Raw genomic sequence first — 23,004 nt, 5'->3', positions numbered from 1 at the left:
TGTTTACTTCATTATTTCTGGAATCAGTAGATATCATGCCTATAGGGTCTTCATCTAACACTTAGGCAAGCCATAGGGTGAAAGTTTATAAGTTGAATAAGATTTTATATGCTACAACTAGCAGGCAGGCCTGATTCGGGCTTCTTATCTGAACTATGTAATAAATCAGTCTGCCTCAACCCTTTTAAGTTTTAATCAGACCTTAAACAGTACATGCGAGTCATGCTACATTATGTGCTTTATTTGGTTTAAAGGAGGTCTGTTTGAGCCCTCTTTATTTGTTTATATGCTTCCCCAAACTTGCTATATGTGTTTTGTTTGTCGCCTTAGTATTTCACCTTTTGAAACCACAAATAAGCCCAATACATCCTCCCTTTAGGATTAGTAGTCCCAAATGCCTCCAGGGGTGATAGGATTGGGGCGGGTAATAGCATGCAATAAGTAAACGAAACCATTCCACGCTTTAATATCTTAACGGGATGGGAAAGGGTAGATATGGATATGATGACTACGCGATAACATCACGTGTAGCCCCTCCACCATGACTATACCACCAACTTACCACTAGAAATACTAATTTATCTCCAACTTTGATAAATGAGAACGATACTCAACATAAGACTATAATAACAAAAGAATACTCATGACACTAAAATAATGACTATGGAGCGACTCTAAGAGTTCAAAGAAAAGACCATAAAAATAAATAAAATCTCTGCCCAAGCGAACAAGTGCGAGGCTCACCGAGAAATATCAATCTGTGCACTCTAATTAACGAAATCCTCGCCTGCGTCAACTGCTGTCTCTGTAAAAAAATTAGCGAGGAATGAGCCGCTAGATCAGTGAGTAATAACACTTAACCACAACCATTTTTATTGGGGACAAGTCAGAAAACATGCTAGTATCTCAAACAGAAGATAACATAAAAATGCCCTTTCAGAAACAATAAATAATTTTCAGTCTCATCATATTCTTCTTGTAGTATAATACAAATAATAATTTAGTAATAAGCTTGGTAACCACTGTACAATTTCAATATTCACATTTGTGAGGTTTCAATGAACGGATCATGTAATCGGTATAACTGTGGACTTCTTCACAAGAAGTCAAATATAACGGTAGTCCCTACTCGAGGGAAATCGGTAACGGTATGCTAGTTCTACCTTCCCACTAGCGAGGGCTATAACGGTAATCTGTAATTACAAGGTGCACCAGGTCTAACGAACCCGTCGTTAGCTACGGGATCCTTCAATGTCTACTCCCATTTATACTTGTCTTTGTAATTCGTATATACTCGTAGAAACTATTTTAAAACAATATAGGGCATTTTGGTTTTTATCAAATCATATAATTTCCTTTCGATAACAGTAAATTCAAGAAACGGTCAAACAGATCTAGTGACACGAAAATATTTAAAACCACGATATTCATCTAAAATAACTATTTCGGTATCATATCGAGTAAAAGACTTATCCCACATGCAACTCAAAATAATCGGTAACATATTCATATTAAAAATCATGTGTAAATTATGCAAGTTATGAAAATACAAATTACGGTAAGATTACTACTCACAGTACTCATGCCGAAATACCAACTGCTTCACCGCAAACAACTCGTACAAATTCCTCCAATCAATCTATAATTACATAATATCAATCTCATATTAATTTTCTTATTTAGGCTAATTCATAGCTATTTTAGAATACCCAACCCTCGAGGTTTCATGTTTGACTCTTAATTTGCCCAGAATAATTCATTTTGGTACTTAATTTCTTATACCTTGTGAAACCCTTCAAATATATGAACTGAGATAAAAAGAATTACCAGAAGAAAAGAACCTAGATGAGAAATTCGAGTATTACCCGTAAAAACCCGTGCGTATTTAAGATTTCTCAAGATTTGGTTCTTGCCTCTTTCTTCTTCTCCCTTTCTTTCCTTCTCTGTTTTTTTTGTTTCGTTATGAAGTTTCTGCTTCGTCGAACTCAGCAGACCTTTCTTTTCTTTTAAGCAAATGGGCTTCGTCCCTTTTTTGCCTTACTTATCCTTTCTTTTAGTTATTTTCTTATAATTTTTGTTGTTGTTGTTGTTGTTGTTGTTATTATTATTATTATTATTATTATTATTATTATTATTATTATTATTATCATCAATACACTCTTACTTAAAAATTTAGGGTATTACATCCTCTCCACCTTATAAAATTCGGTCCCCGAATTTAACTCAAGTACGTACCTGTAGACTGAAACAATTGGGGGTACTTGACTCGCATAGTGTCTTCTATTTCGCAAGTAGCTTCTTCAACTGTATGATTTCTCCATAAGAATTTCACGAACACGATTTCTTTTGACCGTAGTTTTCTTATTTGTCTATCAACAATAGCCATTGGCTCCTCCTCGTAAGACAACTTCTCATCGAGTGGTATAGTCGGTTCTTCAATCACTTGAGATGAGTCTGATATACATTTTCTTAGCATTGAGATGTGAAACACTAGATGAATAAAGGACAACTCAGGAGGGAGTGCCAAACGATAAGCCACCTCTCCCACTCGGTCTAATATCGCATACGGTCCTATAAACCTAGGGCTCAACTTGCCTCTTTTCCCAAACCGCATAACACCTTTCATAGGGGAGACTCGTAGGAACACTTTGTCCCCAATTGTGAACACTAAATCTCTTCTTCTCTTATCAGCATAAGACTTTTGTCTACTTTGAGCTGCAAGCAATCTTTGTCTAATCAACTGGACCTTGTCCATAGCTTCTTGTACTAGGTCGGGTCCCAATAAGTTAGTCCCACCAGCTTCAAACCATTCGATAGGAGAACGACATCTTCTACCATTGAATGCTTTGTACGGTGCCATTTGAATACTGGACTGGAAGCTATAGTTGTAAGCAAATTTAGCTAACGGTAGATAAGTGTCCCAACTACCTCCAAACTCAAGAATGCAAGCTCTCAACATATCCTCCAAGATCTAAATAGTACGTTCAGATTGTCCGTCTGTCTATGGATGAAATGCAGTACTAAGATCTACTCGTGTACCCAATGCTTCTTGAAAAGATTTCCAAAAGCGTGAAGTGAACTGTGATCCTCTATTAGAGATGATGGATACTGGAACTCCGTGATGTCGGACAATTTTGTTCATAAATATCTGTGCATACCTGACTCCACCATATGTAGTCTTCACCGGCAAAAAGCATGCTGATTTCGTCAGTCGATCTACAATCACTTATACCGAACCATAGCCTCTAAGGGTTCATGGTAGCCCGGTGAAAAAATCCATAGTAATTTTTTCCCATTTCCACTCTGGAATCTGAATTTGTTGTAGTAGTCCTACGGGTCGCTGATGCTCAGCCTTGACCTGCTGACAAGTCAAACAACTAGAAACAAAGTTAGCAACATCCTTCCTCATACCTTCCCACCAATAAAATTGCTTCAGGTCATGGTACATTTTTGTGGATCCAGGATGTATATTGTATTTAGTGTTGTAAGCTTCTTTAATAATAGCATGTCTCAACCCATCTACGTCTGCTACACATAGCCTCTCACACATTCGAAGAACACCATCACTTTCAACAGTCATACCTCATCCCTATATTTGCATAATCGTTCAACCTCATATTGGCTGGCCTTAATGCGCTCAACTAATGAAGACTTAGCCTGAGCAAAATCCAACAATACCTCTGAATTTTTGACACTAAATCTGATGCCTCTATCTTCTAGTCTCTGAATATCTTTGGACAAAAGTCTCTTTGCAGGGTCTATATGTGCCAAACATCCCATAGATTTTCTGCTCAATGCATCATCCACCACATTATCTTTTCCAGAATGATATAAAATAGAACAATCATAGTCTTTGAGTAGTTCCATCCACCGACGCTGCCGAAGATTCAGATCTCTCTGCTGAAAGATATACTTCAGACTTTTATGGTCGGTATAAACCTCACAAGTTTTGTTGTATAGATAATGCCTCCAAAGTTTTAGAGCAAATACCACTGCAGCCATCTCCAAATCATGTGTAGGATAGTTTTGTTTGTGCCTTTTCAATTTTCTTGAAGCATAAGCTTTAACCCGACCATTTTGCATGAGAACACATCCTAATCCCACCCTCAAGGCATCACAGAATACTATAAATCCTCCAGAACATGATGGTAAGGCTAATATTGGTGCAGTTGTCAGACACGTTTTGAGTTTCTAAAAGCTTTGCTCACATTCCTCCCTCCACTAAAACTTTGCATTTTTCTGTGTTAGCTAAGTCAGTGGCGCTGCTATTCTGGAGAAATCCTGCACAAAACGCCTGTAATAGCCTGCTAAGCCTAAAAAGCTGTGAATCTCTGTAGGAGAAGTAGGTCTGGGCCATTTCTGCACAGCTTCGGTCTTCTTGGGATCTACCATAATTCCATCTTTGGATACAACATGCCCCAAAAATGCTACCGAGTCTAGCCAGAATTCACACTTTGAGAACTTAGCATAAAGCCAATGTTCTCCCAATGTCTGCAACACAGTCCTGAGATGATTCTCATGTTCTCCTTGGCTACGAGAATATATCAAGATATCATCAATAAATACTATTACAAATCTATCCAGAAATGGCTTGAACGCCATATTCATTAAATCCATTAGTGCAGCTGGAGCATTTGTCAGTCCGTAAGGCATCATAAGAAACTCATAGTGCCCGTATCGACTACTGAAAACAATCTTAGAAATATCTTCATCTTTGATTCTAAGTTGATAATATCCATAACGGAGGTCAATCTTTGAAAAGTGGGCAGCTCCTTGTAACTGATCAAACATGTCATCTATACGAGGCAAAGGATATTTATTGCGTATTGTTATCTTGTTCAACTGCCTGTAGTCAATGCACATTCTCAGGGATCCGTCTTTCTTTTTTACGAATAGTACTGGTGCACCCCATGGTGATACACTAGGTCTAATAAAACCCTTATCTAACAAATCTTGTAACTGTTGTTTTAGCTCCCTCAACTCTTCTGGTGCCATTCGTTATGGGAGTATCGATATGAGTTGTGTGTCAGGTAGCAAATCAATACCAAAGTCTATTTCTCATACTAGAGGCAATCCTGTTAAATCCTCAGGAAATACATCAGAAAATTTTCTCACTACGGGTACATTTTCTATACTAATTGTTTCTTTTCTTGTGTCATTTACAATAGCTAAGAGACCCAAGCAACCTTTCTTCAGAAGTCGTTGAGCCTTCATAAAAGATACAGTTTTGCAAGTCTCTGGAACCTGACTCCCTCTTAGAATAAAACTGGGTTCATTTGGTATCTCAAACTTAACTATCTTTGCATGACAATCAACTATAGCATATCAAGAAGATAACCAATCCATTCCCATCAGCATGTCAAAGTCAATCATATCAAGTATAATAAGGTCAGCTAGAGTATCTCTACCCTCAACCCGAATCTGACAAGCACGATACATGTATTCAGCTAATAGAGACTTTCCAACAGGAGTAGCAACTAGAAAAGGATCATTCAATAGCTCAGACTATCTACTAAATCTCAAAGAAAAGTACGAAGACACCTAGGAGTGGGTAGATTCCGGATCAATCAACATAAGTGCATCAAATGAACAAACAGAAAGAATACCTGTAACCACTGCATTCGAGGCCTGAGCATCCATTCTAGTAAATGCAAAAACTCTCGCCTGACCTCTACCAGCATTGCCTTGTCCTTGATTCACAGTAGCACGGTCTCCAACACCTCTACCTCTATTTCGTGTACCTGTAGCACCTGAAGTATTATGAGTAGTCTGAGTCGGTGTAGCTGACTGAATAGAAGCCTGGTTGAAATTTCTCGGAGGCTGAGGGCAATCCCTTAAGTGATGTCCCAACTGGCTACACCGAAAGCACTCTCCAGTTAGAACACGACATTGGCCCAAATGTGATCTACCACAAGTCTGGCAGACTGGAGTAGTGGCATATATCTGCCTAGAATTAGGATGTCCAGAAGATGATGGTCCCCTATTACCTTGTCTGTAATGTGGTCTGTATGTGGACTATGAAGACATGTGTGTCCCTGTCTGAGAACCCTATTGTTGTTGTTGTCCCTGATTTCCTGCTCTTCTATTTTCACTAAAACCATCACTGAAAGCCCCTCCTATCTTGGCCTTCTTACGTAAATCACTAGCTGCACGCTGCTCACATCATTTGTTTTCAATCTTTCTAGCAAGGTTGACTACATCAGAGTAGGAAAAAGTCTTCATCTATGGGGCTACTGCAGTGTATAGACAACCAACCAATCCATCAACAAACCTCTGAACTCGAGCTTCTTCGGTAGGCACTAGGTGAGGAGCATATATAGCCAGCTTACAGAACTTACTGTTATATGTTGACACATCCATATCTGGAGTCTGAACCAATCTCTCAAAGTCTCTAGCATATTGTTGCATCAGACTGTCTGGAAGAAAATGATTCTTGAACAACTTAGCGAACTCATCCCATGTCAGTGGTGGTGCTCCTGCTGGCCTTCCTAGAAATACTGTTTCATACCATGTGTTGGCCATATCCTCTAGTTTGTATGTTGCGAGCTCCACGGCTCTCTCACTAGAACATCCAAGAGCACGTAATGACTTGAGTGTCCCATCCAAGAAACTTTAAGGATCTGCTGAATTAAAAGAACTTGTGAATTTTGGTGATTCAATTTCAGGAACTCGTGTAGGGATACTTCCTTATTCCCGAAAGGTTGAGTTTGTGTAGGTGCTTGTATTTGTAAAGTAGCCTGAGGAGCCGAACTTCCGCCCTGAGTAGGCACCAATGCCTCTAACACATTCAATAACCTTGCCACTGCATCTGCAGGTAAGGCAACAGTAGGTACAACAGTTGGCACTGGTGGTGGAGCGTTCTGAACTCCCTGCTCTTGCACTTGATCTGGCATAACAGCTTTGGTTTGACCCATGTTCCCAACTTGAGGTTGAGGAGCAGTCTGTCTTCTCGTTTGATGAACCCCAACTTGACCTCCACCTCGGGTAGTACCACGTCCAGCACCACGTCCAGCAGATGAGGGTGTGCGTGTCCTAGCCATCTGCGAAAGAAATATTCCAAAGTCAATCTCAAGTTATCTCAACGCACAATCAAAGAATGAAAGAAGGGAAAACATTCCTAAATGTTCAGTAGCCTCGAGATCATAAGTATGGGCGCCTACATACCCATGAACAAGACTCTACTAAACATTGCTCCATGACTCGGGACTTAAAGCCTAAGCTCTGATTCCAACTTTGTCACGACCCAATTTAGGATTGTAACCGGCTCTTAGGAGCAAGTGCTCCCAAGTAAGCCTCATTGGTAATTTTACAGAAAATCGGGTAGAGTTTCCCCTGTTTTTGGACCATCCCAAAAATTTTACTTTCTCAAATCAACAACCAAACATCCTAATATCATACCAAACGATTGACAACATGTCAATTAACCAATACAAGTCTCCACCATGACTAAACCGCCAACTAATCACTATAAATAATAATTTATCTCCAACTTCGATAAATGAGAACGATACTCAACATAAGACTATAATAACAAAAGAATACTCATGACACTAAAATAATGGCTATGGAGTGACTATAAGAGTTCAAAGAAAAGACCATAACAATAAATAAAATCTCTGCCCACGCGAACAAATGCGAGGCTCACCGAGAAATATCAATCTATGCGCTCTAATTAACGAATCCTCGTCTGCATCAATTGTTGTCTCTGTAAAAAAAATAGCGGGGAATGAGTCGTTAGCTCAGTGAGTAATAACACTTAACCACAACCGTTTTTATTGGAGACAAGTCAGAAAACATGCTAGTAACTCAAATAGAGGATAACATAAAAATGCCCTTTCAGAAACAATAAATAATTTTCAGTCTCATCATGTTCTTCTTGTAGTATAATACAAATAATAATTTAGTAATAAGCTCGGTAACCACTGTACAATTTCAATATTCACATTTGAGAGGTTTCAATGAACGGAACATGTAATCGGTATAACTGTGGACTTCTTCGCAAGAAGTGAAATATAACGGTAGTCCCTACTCGAGGGAAATCGGTAACGGTATGCTAGTTCTACCTTTCCACTAGCGAGGGCTATAACGGTAATCTGTAATTACAAGGTGCACCAGGTCTAACGAACCCGACGTTAGCTACGGGATCCTTCAATGTCTACTCCCATTTATACTTGTCTTTGTAATCCGTATATACTCGTAGAAACTATTTTAAAACAATATAGGGCATTTCAGTTTTTATCAAATCATATAATTTCCTTTCAATAACAGCAAATTCAAGAAATGGTCAAACAGATCTAGTGACACGAAAATATTTAAAACCACGGTATTCATCTCAAATAACTATTTCGGTATCATATCGAGTAAAAGAGTTGTCCCACATGCAACTCAAAATAATCGGTAACATATTCATATTAAAAATCATGTGTAAATCATGCAAGTTATGAAAACAAAAATTGCGGTAAGATTACTAGTCACAGTACTCGTGCCGAAATACCAACTGCTTCACCTCAAGCAACTCGTACAAATTCCTCCAATCAATCTATAATTACATAATATCGATCTCATGTTAATTTTCTTATTTAGGCTAATTCATAGCTATTTTAGAATACCCAACCCTCGAGGTTTAATGTTTGACTCTTAATTTGCCCAGAATAATTCTTATTGGTAATTAATTTCTTATACCTTGTGAAACCCTTGAAATATATGAACTGAGATAAAAAGAATTACCAGAAGAAAAGAACCCAAATGAGAAATTCGAGTATTACCCGTAAAAACCAGTGTGTATCTAAGATTTCTCAAGATTTGGTTCTAGCCTCTTTCTTCTTCTCCCTTTCTTTCCTTCTCTATTTTTTTGTTTCAATTTCTGGTTACTCAAAACAAACCTCTCTTAGTGTCCTAATTGTCATGCCCCAAAATCTAAAGAGCGCGACCGGCGCTCAACCGAGTAAACCCGACTAAGCAAGCCTGTTAGGTTTTATTCTACCCAAGCCAACTCATGATTAAATAGGAGATGGACTCCATTGTTCAGAATTAGTAAATTTTTCATTAACAACTTCCCATTTCATTTCCATTAGCAACTTAAGTCATAATTATCAAAGTATTACAAGTTTTATAAATCTTTGCCAAACATCAATATTTCTATTTTAAATCCAATACCCGACACTACCCACAACCTGTCTACGGAGCCTCTAAACATAACTGAAGAGTAATGTAATATGAAAATGTTGGTAACAAGGCTCCGGCTATACCTCAAATACAAAGTACATGATAAACAGATGAATCAGGACACCGAACTGAAGTGGGGCTCACCAAGTCAGCTGAAAGGATGATGCGACTCTAGCTGCGACCAACACTGCCTACTATAGAAATACCTATATCCATTTAAAGACGTAGCACCCCCGGCAAAAGGGACGTTAGTGCCATCGAATAGCACTAGTATGTATAACTAAACACCATCTAGTTAGAAAGAACTATCATACCAGAACAAGAAATCATAAACACCTTCTCATTAGAAAGAACTAACAAAAAAGAATAAGGAAATCATAAAGGTCAATTAAGAGCTTTAACAATCACCACATCATCAAACAAATGAACCATGTAATCTTTCACATAATTTCCATGACATTAGTTCGGGCCACTTGATATTGTTCATCATCATTCATAATACCATCGCTTTCTTGAGCGGAGTTCGATCACGACCCGATCGGCTAGGTCACCTATTGAGACATGTACCTCAATCACAATCTCATTCTCAATTTTCGGAGTTCAATATCAGCACAATACCACCATGTGTGTGGCATGGTGTCCGATCACGGCCCGATCGGCTAGGTCGTCTTACCAAGACATTGTTCCTTTCTCATTAATCATCTCATTTCAATCTTTATTTCACATATATCAATTCATAGTCACCTGGGCCACAATTATCACATCATACTTGGCACTAGGCCACATTTCATAACTCAATCTCTTCTCTCCCACATTTCACATTATTTCCACATATTTCACATCAATATCAATTTCAACAACAAGCTATTCAATTCAAGATGTCAAGTACACATAAGGGGAATCATGAATCATGGGCATATACAATATTTCAGAAATCATACACCTCAAGTTTATTAACATTGGAACTTTAAACACAACGGATTCTTCCAAAAAGGAGGGGACACAGCATACCGCAATAAAACACACATCAAAGGCATAAGCAAACAATTATACCAATTGTTCTTGAATTACTCTTTTCCAATCATGACAATATACAATTTCAACATCGAAGTATGTAACAACCCGGATCACATTAGATGTACTCATAAGGCAAAACATTATCTCGTTCAACCACTTATGGCATAAATTGTGTACAAAGCCTTTAGGACACTTTATTATTGGAGTCATTTATGGAAAGCAAAGTCGAGGCTCATTTCATAATCTGTTTCATATTTTCTCATGTCATAGGCATCACCAGGTATAATTATAATTCAAGTTATCAGTACATTGGCCACACTCTATTTCCCAAATTCGTTTGATTAATTCAAACATTTTCATACATAGAGGATTTCACATAGTATTGGCATAATATTTTCAATTTAAACTAGACTTTAAATCTAGGCATTTTAGCACATAGTTCACATTTTTCACATATCCTCATTTACCAAGAATAACACATTAAACATATGAATAAGTACCTACCACATACATTTTCACAACATTAATTCGCTAAATATAACCAAAATCAAGTACTGCATCAATCACGTTTCGAACTTACAATATTTACGCGGGCACCATGAAAGCTCAATTTCTAAAAGACAAGGTTTTAGCCATACATACCTCGTTTAAGATTTCCTTAAATTACTACGACGTTCCGGAAATTCTAGCAATCCCAATCTACTTGAGACATAATAAAATTGAACACAAATTAGGAAGGTATTCATGGTTTCAGCTCATTTGAGCATTTTATCAAACACTAGTTGAGCATCTTGATTTTAAATTCCTTTTACAAGATTTTCTTCTTTCCCCAACCCAATCTTTACTTATTTATATTCATCAATCTTCCCACAAACCTAATTTGTACATGCATGTATACATAATACTATTACCCCAAGAATCATACCCCAATAACCCACCTCACAATCTCTACAATACCAACACAACCTAGGTTAGGCACCTATGACTTCCAATCCCCATCCCATGAGTTACAATACTTAATCCATACTCATATTTCCATAATAACTCCATATATGTAAGTCTAAGGTGTAGGATTACCTCTTGTAGACCAAATCTTGAAAGACAAATTTGGGGTGTTCTTGAGATTTTGAAGAAACCCTATGAAACCCAATCAAAATCATGTTGTAACTAGTGATTGAGAAGTGAAATCACCATGAAAACACACTTAAAAACTCACCTTAGGTGTGCAATTGGATGCCTTGGTCGAGTTGGGGGTGTAGAGGAAGCCCTAAGCTTGAGAAATGTCTCAAATTCTCTTATTTCCGGTCCTTAGGTGTATTTAAAAGCCTTCCACTAGCGCGATCGTGCACCTAGTCGCGCTAAAGCAGCGCGACGAAGGCAGAAAGCTTTGCAATATGCACGTCCACTAGCGCGATCGCACACCTGGGTGCGCTAGTGACGCAGGCTCAGTAAAATAGTCATAACTTTCTGTATACACCTCCAAATGACAAACGGTATTGAATTGGAAACTAGACTCAAAGGGTTTTAATATTATATGTTGTGAATCACACAATTCCTTATACAACTGGAGATATTATTATTCAAAGTGAGGTCTTGTGCGCACTCATTTACAACTTTCGTCTATTATAAAATTTTCCAACTTGGCTTAGACTTAGGTCTCTCCTTAGACCCCAATTCACTTCTAATATGACTTATACGCTTATTAGCATATCCAATCGATATCCATCATATCATGAATCCTCGTTTGCACACAAAATAAAATAATTAGTCAACCTTGGCACGACGAAATCTTAAGTTACTTGAAAAAAAAATATCTTGGGCCTTACACTAATGCACTTTAATCATTAGGTGGCGACTCTTCAAATCAAAACCCAATTACCAAAAGGGAACGAGTTGTCCTCTAAAATGTCATAAACCCGATTTCACGAGAAAAAGGGGGCGCGACAGCATGGCGACTCTACTGGGGATTTTCTTTTAGGCTTTTACCATTTCAAGCTATTACTGTGACTTTACATTTCTTATGTGCCTTTATTTGTTTAATACCTTTAAGCATTTAATTCTCACTCCTACTGCAAAAACTGACTTGTCTCTTGTTTCTTTCCCTTATTTCTTTACTGCTTTCCTTTACTGCACTCCTTTATTAATGTTTTAAATTATTATAATTATTACTTTATGAACGTGCAAGTACGTGACAACTTGTTTTAATTATTGCATAAGCATGTTTTCAACATCATATTCCACTCGTGCCAAACAAATACCATAGCAACGTTTATAATGAGTGGTTGTGCTCTTCCGATATTATCACCCCTAAATCCGGAAAAAGGCGTATTTACGGTAAAACCAGTCGATCAACGGTGTAGTCAAAGGTTCCGTGCCTTTTCCCCTTGAGTTGTTCTCTCAAGGGTACCGGTCTAACACCCCATAGAAACCTTACTCTCTTTAAACTGTGCATGCATCATGGTCAAACCTAGCCGAGTCAGTTATGTTGTCCGCATAATTACCCTTTAAGATGGCCTTGTCCAAAGTCCACTGGGTTTCTCTAAAACCTAAATGGACACTATCACGTTCTGTGCATTTATTTGAAGAACTAAATGCTTTTATGCCAATTATTGATATTTAAATAGTCAAGTCTGGTGGGGGTAGGGTCTTAACCCTTTTGTTTTGCAGAAAATGAAGAACGAGGTCCCCAACTTCAGTATGGTTAGCATACCCTCACTCCTGCTAGACTGGTGGAGGAGTCTTCCATCAAATGACCAAATCAACGAGTGAAAAGAGAGGGCCGCCAAAGCTAGCAAAAAGTTGGAATATCTGGAGTACAGTCTGCTGGAATTGGAAGGAAAAGTGAGGAAGAGAGTCACTGACTGCCAGAACACTGAAGGAAACGAAGGAGAACACATGGCAAAGGCATTTCTACTGGTGAACCTACGCGAGCTGGAGGATTTGATTAATGAGAGCATTCAACCTGAGGAAGGTCCTGCTGGGACCAAATAGATAGGAATTTGTTTTTTCGCTTTATGGATGTAATAAGGACAATGCCCACTAGTGACATTTTATTTAGTGTCGTTTTGGGATTCGTCTACTTTTATCAATAAAATGAGGCATTTAGCATTCTAAGTTCTCCAAATCAATTTGTCGCTAGGCCTACCTCGGGCACAATGAGGCTCCCAGATTAGGACACGATTTACATTCTTGCACTATGTGTTTAAATATCGCAACATATTTCCTTATAATCCTAACTAACTTGTTACCTTTTGTTTTATTTTTCATTTTTATTCCCCTCCCCAAAGGTTAGTTCGTGCACTCTGGCATCGTCATCATATTCCACAAGATCAAATGGCCCTCCACCCACTCCTCCTTCTAGTCCTATCAAAAGCAGGAACAAAGGAAAGATGGAAGATTTGAACAACACCAGAAAGGAAAACTCAACTGAACGGGTAGAGTTCACTCATGGTGCTCAAGTCTCCAAAGAAAGTGCATCCCAACTCGAGCAGAAACTGCTAAAATTTCAGGAGGAACTTGATCAGGTTCGGAATCTGGCAAACTTGTCATTTTCCCTCACCACTCGAGATATCAATTTTCCAAACGGTTAGAACCCCACGCCTCCACAAAACATCCCAAAAACCACAAAACCACCCCACTCATCACCACCACTGCAATACTTGCCACACATCCAACAATACTCCACTACTCATCCTTGAACCTTTTAATTCCACAAATGACCATTTCTACGCCCACCATAACATCCTCATCTATGTGGAGACCATGCCATAGTCCACCCAACCCATCTCAAGCACACCCGAGTCTGATGATAAAGACTCACTCATCAGGAACCTGGCTGAAGAACTCAAGAAATTGACTAGCCGAATTCAGGACATCGAAGGAAGTAAGGGGATCAAAGGGTTGAACTACAAAAATCTTTGCATACAACCCGATGTTGAACTGTCCGAGGGGTACAAACCTCCTAAGTTTGAGATGTTTGATGGTATAGGGGATTCGAGAGTCCACTTGAGAACATACTGCGACAAGCTGGTCGGTGTAGGGAAGGACAAAAGGATTTGCATGAAGCTTCTCATGAGGAGTCTGAAAGGAGATGCTCTATCTTGGTACATTAGCCAAGACCCAAAGAAATGGTCCAACTAGGTGATTATGGCATCTGACTTTATGGACAGGTTCAGGTTCAACCCAGAAAATGTGCCAGATATGTTCTACATCCAGAATTTAAAAAAGAAGCCCATGAAAATATTTCGCGAGTACGCTACTCGTTGGAGATAAGAATCCGCTAAGTTCATACCAGCTTTAGAAGAAGAGCAAATGAACAAGTTTTTCGTCCGAGCTCAAGACCCACAGTACTATGAAAGGCTGATATTGATTGAGAGCCAGAAATTTTCCGACATCATCAAGCTAGGGGAAAGGATCGAGGAAGGCATCAAAAGTGGTATGGTTACAAACTTTAAAGCCTTGCAAGCTACCAATAAGGCTTTACAGTCTGGTGGTACGTCCAAGAAAAGGGATGTAGGTTCTGTAAAGGTTGCACAAAGAGACAAATCCCCTATCAAATACCAAGCCTATCTGACACCTCCACTCACATACCATCCTACGCCGAATTATCAAGCACCCTCACCCTTCTACCAAACTCCACAACCTACTTACCAATCACCCCCACCTCCCACATATCAACCTACTTCACCCAAATACTCCCAACTTCCACATGTCTATCAAGCCTACAATATTCAACCATACCACTATCAGTCACCTCCCGCACGCCAAAACTTTCCTAGACCTCGACCAAATTTTGACCGCAGACCCACCAAACAGTATACTGCCATTGCTGAGCCAATTGACCAACTGTACGAAAGGCTCAAAGCTGTTGGTTATGCCACCCATATCCCTACTATAACCCCTGAAAACCCTTCTCAATGGGTCAATCCAAATAAATCATGTGCATATCATTCCGGCATGAAAGGGCATACCATTGATGAATGTCGCTCTCTGAAAGACAAGATCCAGACTTTGATTGATAACAAGATCATTGTGGCAAAGGAGTCTACTCCAAATGTCTGCAACAACTCTCTGCTAGACCATAAGGGTGGAAGTGTTCTCATGATTGAAATAGAGGATGATTGGGACCCCAACGGATCAATCGATTTGATCACAAAAGGCGACGAACCAAAGAAGCCAATAGTCACCCTCAATCCAATGGTAGTCTGAATTCAGCCTTTTGGGGATGCCAAGGTAAACATGTCCATACCACTTGAGTTTGAAGCACCATCCTTGGCAAATATGCCAGCACCGATTGAGGTTGAGTTTGGGTCTCTAGCAAATGCACTTGTACCATTTGAAGTTGTTGTGTTACCTTCCAAAGTACATGCTCCATTCGGAGTAAAGGTGCCCGTGCTGATTCCGGTAGCAATGTCGGTTGTAACACCATTTAATACAAATGTCATACCTTGGGATTACATAGCCGAGGCGAGAAGGAAAGGGAAAACTAATTCCGGGGAAACGATTGTGGAATAGGGTATGACAAGAACCGGCAGGGTTTATACTCTAGAGAATTTAGCTGAGTCGAGTAAGCAGGCCTCTGGTCGGCCGACCATCACTGAAACCGGGCCCGATGATCTCTGGAGAAAGATACAAGACAAGGAATACTCATTCATTGATCAGCTGAACAAAACACTAGCACAGATTTCTATCCTAGCTTAGCTGCAAAGTTTCGATGCACATAAGAATTCCTTGTTGAAGGTGCTGAGTGAGGCATATGTACTAAGCAACATCACCGGAGGAGAAATGGCAAACATGGTAGGGAAGGTATTGGAAAGTCACAAGATCACTTGTTATGAAGATGAGCTGCCACCAAAAGGATTGAGTCACAACAAAGCATGGCACATCACTGTGCAATGCGAAGATTGTTTTATCACTAGGATCTTTATTGATGGAGGGTCCAGCCTCAATATTTGTCCGTTGGTAACACTCAAAATATTGGGTAAGGGGCTGCATGAGATCAAGGATGGGGCCATCAACGTTAAAGCTTTCGATAGTTCCTAAAGGTCCACTATTGGGGAAATTAGTTTGTGCTTGCAAATGGGGCCTACTTGGTTCTATGTCGATTTCCAAGTAATAGATGTGCCGGCATCTTACAACTTGATATTGGGACGGTCGTGGATCCATGCCGCTGGGGCTGTAGCATCAACACTACATCAGGAAGTGATGTTTGAGTGGAATCACTAAGAGGTGATCATTCACGGCGACGGTAGCAATCCCATATACAGTCGCCAAACCATCCCAGCGATCGGAGGAAGAAGAAAGATAGGCGGGGAAACCTATCACCACATCGAGTGAGTCAACGCCATTGACAAAGACAAATGGTGGGACAACAAAATTGAAAGCATATTGAACTGGAGCGTATATGAACTTGGCAAGGGACTTGGCAAGAACCTCTAAGGAATCGCCAAGCCTATCAAACTGAAGAAATATGGCACCACCTTTGGTCTGGGATATGAGTACACTTGGGAAGAATTCAACAACTGGTCGCCACCATGTCGCGGTCCATACTACCCGCTAGAGCAGCCAATACCACATTTGGAGCAGACTTTCCAGCCGATCGATGATATCTATGGGTCGAAAGAAGAGGAAGCACTAGTAGCAGTGAGGAATTTGTTCCTAGAAGATGATAACATGGATTGCTGTGTCATCTTCGAGGATGAGGGGGAGGAAGGCCCTTCCATACATGTTGTAAGACAAGGAGCATGCCTCAACAATTGGACCATCATAACCACCAGAGCCCGGAAAGCCTCGGGGTAGCAAGGCTGAACAAAGCATCATGCACTATCTTTTATTTTTACTAGTTGATTTTCCTTTCGCATTTTGAATTTTCGCAATAAGATCTTCCAATGTTCAAAACAGTTATGAAATTTATCAAAGCATTTTGGTTTCCTTACAAATATTACTCTTATTATTTTCTCTCATTATTTTATTTATACAGCAATACTATTACCTATCTTGATGAACCAATGGATGTGACATGCAACGAGACAACGCAACAAACGGACATAGATTCAGAGGAAGATGATATACCAGAAGAGATTGTTAAAGAAGTCGAGAAATTTGAGAATAGGCCGAAGTCCAACCTGGATGAGACTGAGATTGTTAACCTGGCAGATGCAGAAAATGTCAAAGAAACACGAATTAGCGTTCACTTATCACCTTTAGAAAAGGAAGGGTACACAGAATTTCTAAGAGAATACGAGGACATATTCGCCTAGTCATATGATGACATGACTGGTCTGAGCACATCTATTGTGGCTCACAAACTGCCAACTGACCCGACATGTCCACCGGTAAAGCAGAAGCTCAGAAAGTTCAAGCTTGTAAGAGTCTGAAGATCAAAGAAGAAGTCACTAAGCAGGTCAAAGCTAAGGTTCTCAGGTTAGTAGAATATCTAACATGGTTATCCAATATTGTGCCGGTGCCGAAGAAGGATTGGAAAGTCAGAGTCTATGTCGACTACCGGGATCTCAATCGGGCTAGTCCAAAGGACGACTTCCCCTTGCCGAACATACACATCCTGATTGACAATTGCGCCAAGCATGAGTTGCAATCATTTGTAGATTGTTTTGTTGGTTATCATCAGATCTGGATGGATGAATAAGATGTTGAGAAAACAGCTTTCATTATGCCGTGGGGAATGTACTGCTACAAAATGATGTCGTTTGGGTTAAAAAATACAGGGGCCACCTACATGAGCCATGTCCACCATTTTCCACGATATGATACACAAGGAGATTGAAGTATATGTAGACGATGTTATCATCAAGACCAAGAAAGCCACTGATCACATGGAAGATTTGAGGAAGTTCTTCAATAGACTGAGAAGGTACAACCTAAAACTGAATCCCACGAAGTGCGCATTTGGGGTTCCTGCCGAAAAACTACTTGGGTTCATTGTAAGTCGTCGAGGAATAGAACTGGATCCATCAAAGGTTAAAGTTATTCAAGAACTACCACTGCCAAAGAACAAGAAGGACGTAATGAGTTTCTTGGGGAGACTTAACTATATCAGCCGGTTCATAGCACAATCTACAATTATCTGTGAGCCAATCTTTAAGATGTTGAAGAAGGATGTCGCTGCCAAATGGACCGATGACTGCCAAAAGGCCTTCGACCGAATCAAGGAGTACCTGTCAACACCATAGGTTTTGATCCCGCTCGAGCCAGGTAGACCTCTATTACTCTACCTCGCAGTATTGGATGGAGCGTTCGGTTGTGTTCTGGGGCAGCATGATAAAACAGGGAGGAAGGAGCACACCATCTATTACCTCAGTAAGAAGTTCACCCCGTACGAGGAAGGAGCACACCATCTATTGACTTGGGTAGCTCAGACGTTGAGGCACTACTTCTGTGCCTATACTACATATCTCATATCAAGGATGGATCCCTTGAAGTACATCTTTCAGAAGCCCATGCCCACTGGCAAGCTGGCCAAATGGCAAATCTTGTTGAGTGAATTTGACATTGTCTACGTGACTCAGAAAGCAATAAAAGGACAGGCACTAGCAGATCACCTTGCTGAAAATCCCGTGGACGGAGAATACAAACACCTGAAAACATATTTTCCTGATGAAGAGGTATTGTTCATAGGAGAAGATATTGCAGAATCCTATGATGGTTGGAGAATATTTTTCGATGGAGCAGCAAATTTCGAAGTAGTTGGCATAGAAGCGGTCCTAGTATCAGAAACTGGTCAGCATTATCCAGTGTCTGCCAAACTTAGGTTCCCCTGCACCAACAATATGGCAAGTATGAAGCTTGCATCTTAGGGCTCAAAATGGCCATTGACATGAACATTCAAGAGTTGCTAGTAATTGGAGATTCGGACTTGCTTATACATCAGGTCCGAGAAGAATGGGCGACCAAGAACTCCAAGATACTCCCTTATCTGCATCATGTGAAAGAGTTGAGAAAAAGGTTCACAAAGACAGAATTCGAGCATGTTCCCAAGGCCCAGAATGAATTTGTCGATGCACTGGCTACCCTATCATCCATGATGCAGCATACAGACAAGAATTTCATTGATCCCATTCCGGTAAAGATCCATGATCACTCAGCTTACTGTGCTCATGTCGAAGAAGAAGCATACGGAAAGCCTTGGTTTCATGATATCAAGGAATACTTAGCAAAAGGAGAATACTCAGAACTTGCAAACTCTACTCAGAAGCGCACGCTTCGGAGGTTATCCAACAATTTCTTTGAACATGAGGACTCCTGATTTGGGATTACTAAGGTGTGTTGACGCAAAGGAAGCATCCAGTCTATTAGAGGAAATTCATGCAGGGACTTGCGGTCCACATATGAATGGTTTTGTAATAGCAAAGAAAATACTCTGAGCTGGTTACTTTTGGATGACTATGGAAACAGACTGCATCCAGTATGTCTAAAAGAGCCACCGCTTCCAGATACACGCAGACATAATGAAGGTGCCTCCAAATGAGCTTAATGCAACAAGCTTGTCGTGGTCGTTCGCTGCCTGGGTAATGGAAGTTATCGGACCAATCGAACCTGCCGCATCTAACAGGAACAGGTTTATCCTAGTAAATTGATTATTTCACCAAATGGGTTGAAGTAGCATCTTACAGAGCAATGACTAAGAAAGTTGTGGTAGATTTCGTCCGCGACCGTATCGTTTGCTGGTTCAGGATCCCAGAGTCAATTGTCACTGATAATGGCTCCAACCTCAACAGTGACCAGATAAAAGCCATGTCTAAAACCTTCAAGATCAAACACAAGAATTCTACAGCCTACAGACCTCAGATGAACGGAGCCGTAGAAGTTGCCAATAAGAATATCAAGAAGATATTGAGGAAAATAATAGAGAAGCATAAACAGTGGCACGAGAAGTTATCATTTGCTTTATTGGGGTACCGCACCACAGTCCGCACATCAACTAGGGCAACCCCCTATATGCTGGTTTACGGTACAGAGGCAGTCATTCCCGCCGAGGTGGAAATTCATTCCTTAAGGATCATACAGGAAGTAGAGCTCGACAATGCAGAATGGGTGAAAAGTCGTTACGAGCAGCTAGCTCTTATAGATGGAAAGAGAATGAATGCAGTTTGCCATGGTCAGCTCTATCATAACAGAATGTCCAGAGCCTTCAACAAAAGAGTCAAGCCGAGACAATTAACACCGGGGCAGCTGGTGTTAAAGAAATGTTTCTGCATCAAGATGAAGCCAAAGGGAAATTCTCTCCCAACTGGCAGGGTCTGTACATGGTTCGCTGGGTTCTGACAGGAGGAGCCCCATACTTGCAGAAATGGATGGGGAAGTTTGTCCAAAGCCGATCAATTCAGATGCAGTCAAGCGATACTATGTGTAACCTTTATGCTTTCCTTATAGGATGTAATTTGAATTACGCCTAACCTGATTCCCGTTTAAGAGGGGATATGTAAGCAGCCCTATGGGTTCGGTCACAATTCAATAAAATTTTCATTCCCCCCTCCCCCAATTGGAAACTGGGGCAGAATTTTGAGAAGGACCCTAAAAATTCCGAAGTAATTTCAGCCAGTCACCGCAAGCTGCCGTCAGAAACCGCAGCCCAGTAAACTCGGGCAGAATTTTGAGGAGGACCCTCAAAATTCCAGATCAAGAAAAGCTGCAATTTCTTGAACCACGTCACAGTCGTCGGTTCACCTAAAGAAAACTATTCTCGATCATGTATTTATGTTATATTTTTGCTTCTGTTACCAAATTGCTTTGTTTAGCAATGTTACCCTAATGATACACACAGTATCACTAGATCAAAGCTGAGCAGGTCAAGAAGAGCCAGCGAGGATACGAACTAACCTCCCCCCTTTTTACAAAACTCACAATTTTTCTTTGGATGCAGGCACTTGGATTGTGCAATCATCAAACATATCATACACTCACGAGACGAACATTGTTCAGGAATACAACTCTCAAAACCGTTGCACTTACCCATATTTTCTATCCATACACACCAATGACATTCCTTGTGTCACAATGTCCCCAGCAGTCACAATATTGCAGCCTGATATTAGCTAAGAAAGCTCTATTACCACTTGTCATTTTATTTCTTGCATAAGGCTACCATTCTGCCTTCCGAGGTTAAGCTCTACCTCCATTTGCATTTCATGTATTGCATAAGGCTACCATTCTGCCTTCCAAGACTAAACGTTGTCTCCATCTGCATTTTTTGCATTGCATAAGGCTACCATTCTGCCTTCCGAGACTAAACGTTGTCTCCATCTGCATTTTTTGCATTGCATAAGGCTACCATTATGGCTTCCGAGACTAAGCTCTATCTCCATCTGCATTTCCTGCATTGCGTAAGGCTACCATTCTGCCTTCCGAGACTAAGCTCTGTCTCCATCTGCATTTCCTGCATTGCATAAGGCTACCATTATGCCTTCCGAGGTTAAGCTCTACCTCCATCTGCATTTCCTGTATTGCACAAGGCTACCATTCTGCCTTACGAGACTAAGCTCTATCTCCATCTGCATTCTCTACATTGCATAAGGCTACCATTTTGCCTTCCGAGACTAAGCTCTGTCTCCATCTGCATTGCATAAGGCTATCGTTCTGCCTTCCGAGGTTAAGCTCTACCTCCATCCTCATGGCTGAAAGATCGCCACTTTGTTTACATCTTGCATGGCTAAAATATTGCCACTTTATTTACATGTTGCATGGCTGAAAGATTGCCACTTTAGTTACATTCAGCATCGGCTGAAATATCGCCACCTTCTGCGTCTCATGGGCTGAAATATTGTCACTTTATTTACATCTTGCATCCGCTGAAAGATCACCACTTCATTTACATCTTGCATCGACTGAAAGATCGCCACCTTTTGCATTTCATGGGCTGAAATATCGCCAATCTATCCAAAGGCATCATTGTTTGGAGGCACCATTTTCATAGCCCGAGAACGCCATGTCATGGCTTGAGGACCCCTTTTATCTTTTGCATATCATTATTCAAAGGCGTCATAGTTCGAAGGCATCATTCTCATATCCCTAGAGAATCATTTCATGGCCTGCGAATCCCTTATCATACGCTTCATGGCCCAGGACGTCATGGTCTGAGAACGTCATCCTAACCGTCCAAAGACAACATTCATGGTCCGACGGGAACTTGCATCACGTTTAAATTTCCGCAAAATATACACTTGTATTGCTTATTTGCAGTTAAACTGGAGAGCAGCGACCGTCTTAGAAGGAGTAATCCCGCTTTAGTTCCCGCAGCCCTATTAGACTTTAACCATCCATCCCAACCCGAATATCGCGTTCGTCTTGAAAAATCTCCATCGGCATATTCCATTGATGGATACCGAACTACATATGGCCTGATTTCTGTAAGACTAGGGATATGTAAGCAACTCAAGAACTATAGCACGGTCAACCTCTTCAAACCATTTCGTTCGGTCAAAATTGGCCATCATATCTTTACCCGACAACTCTTTCATCCTTCCCGGATAAAGAGGGGCAGTTGTTGATGCTCAATATTTCCCTGTATATTTTTATATGAAAAATACTTTCAAAATAGCATATTTATGCATATATAAGTATTTACAAATATTTTTATTATTTTTCCTTAATTTTAAAGGCTTTTAAAATCAATTTTATTGCCTTATTTTTATCAAGAAAAATCCAATAAGTGTCCAAAATTATCATTTTGGTGATTCACTTGTTGAATTCTCATATTTATGCTAAACTACAGCCCAGATAATTTTTGCATGTTTTTACAAATTTATTTAGTATTTTTAAAGCTCAACTGCATGTAATTGCAATATTAGCCTCATTTATGATTTGATT

At 40.1% G+C, this 23,004-nt stretch overlaps 1 protein-coding gene across 1 annotated transcript; it reads right to left on the bottom strand.

Moving 5' to 3' along the window:
* Window positions 1-2,218: 2,218 nt before the first annotated feature.
* On the bottom strand, window positions 2,219-4,083 carry LOC138885662 (uncharacterized). Its single transcript, XM_070166635.1, has 2 exons — window positions 3,583-4,083; window positions 2,219-2,971 (listed from the first exon to the last, which is right to left on the bottom strand). Exons 1-2 carry the CDS (start codon window positions 4,081-4,083, stop codon window positions 2,219-2,221), a joined length of 1,254 nt encoding a protein of 417 aa, XP_070022736.1.
* Between the last annotated feature and the right edge of the window lie 18,921 nt (window positions 4,084-23,004).

The sequence above is a fragment of the Nicotiana sylvestris genome, chromosome 2 (genome assembly GCF_000393655.2).
Source record: "Nicotiana sylvestris chromosome 2, ASM39365v2, whole genome shotgun sequence".
Classification (NCBI taxonomy): Eukaryota; Viridiplantae; Streptophyta; class Magnoliopsida; order Solanales; family Solanaceae; genus Nicotiana; species Nicotiana sylvestris.
Note: the sequence above shows the minus strand (reverse complement) of the source record. Positions and strands in the feature narration are given on the sequence as shown.

What these genes read in the sequence shown, in the direction of transcription:
- LOC138885662 (XM_070166635.1), bottom strand. Translation starts at nt 4,083, where the DNA reads ATGCAAAATGGTCGGGTTAAAGCTTATGCTTCAAGAAAATTGAAAAGG. An exon ending in TATGCAAATATAGGGATGAG is followed by an intron (nt 2,972 to 3,582) that starts GTATGACTGTTG and finishes CGTACTATTTAG; the next exon opens with ATCTTGGAGGATATGTTGAG.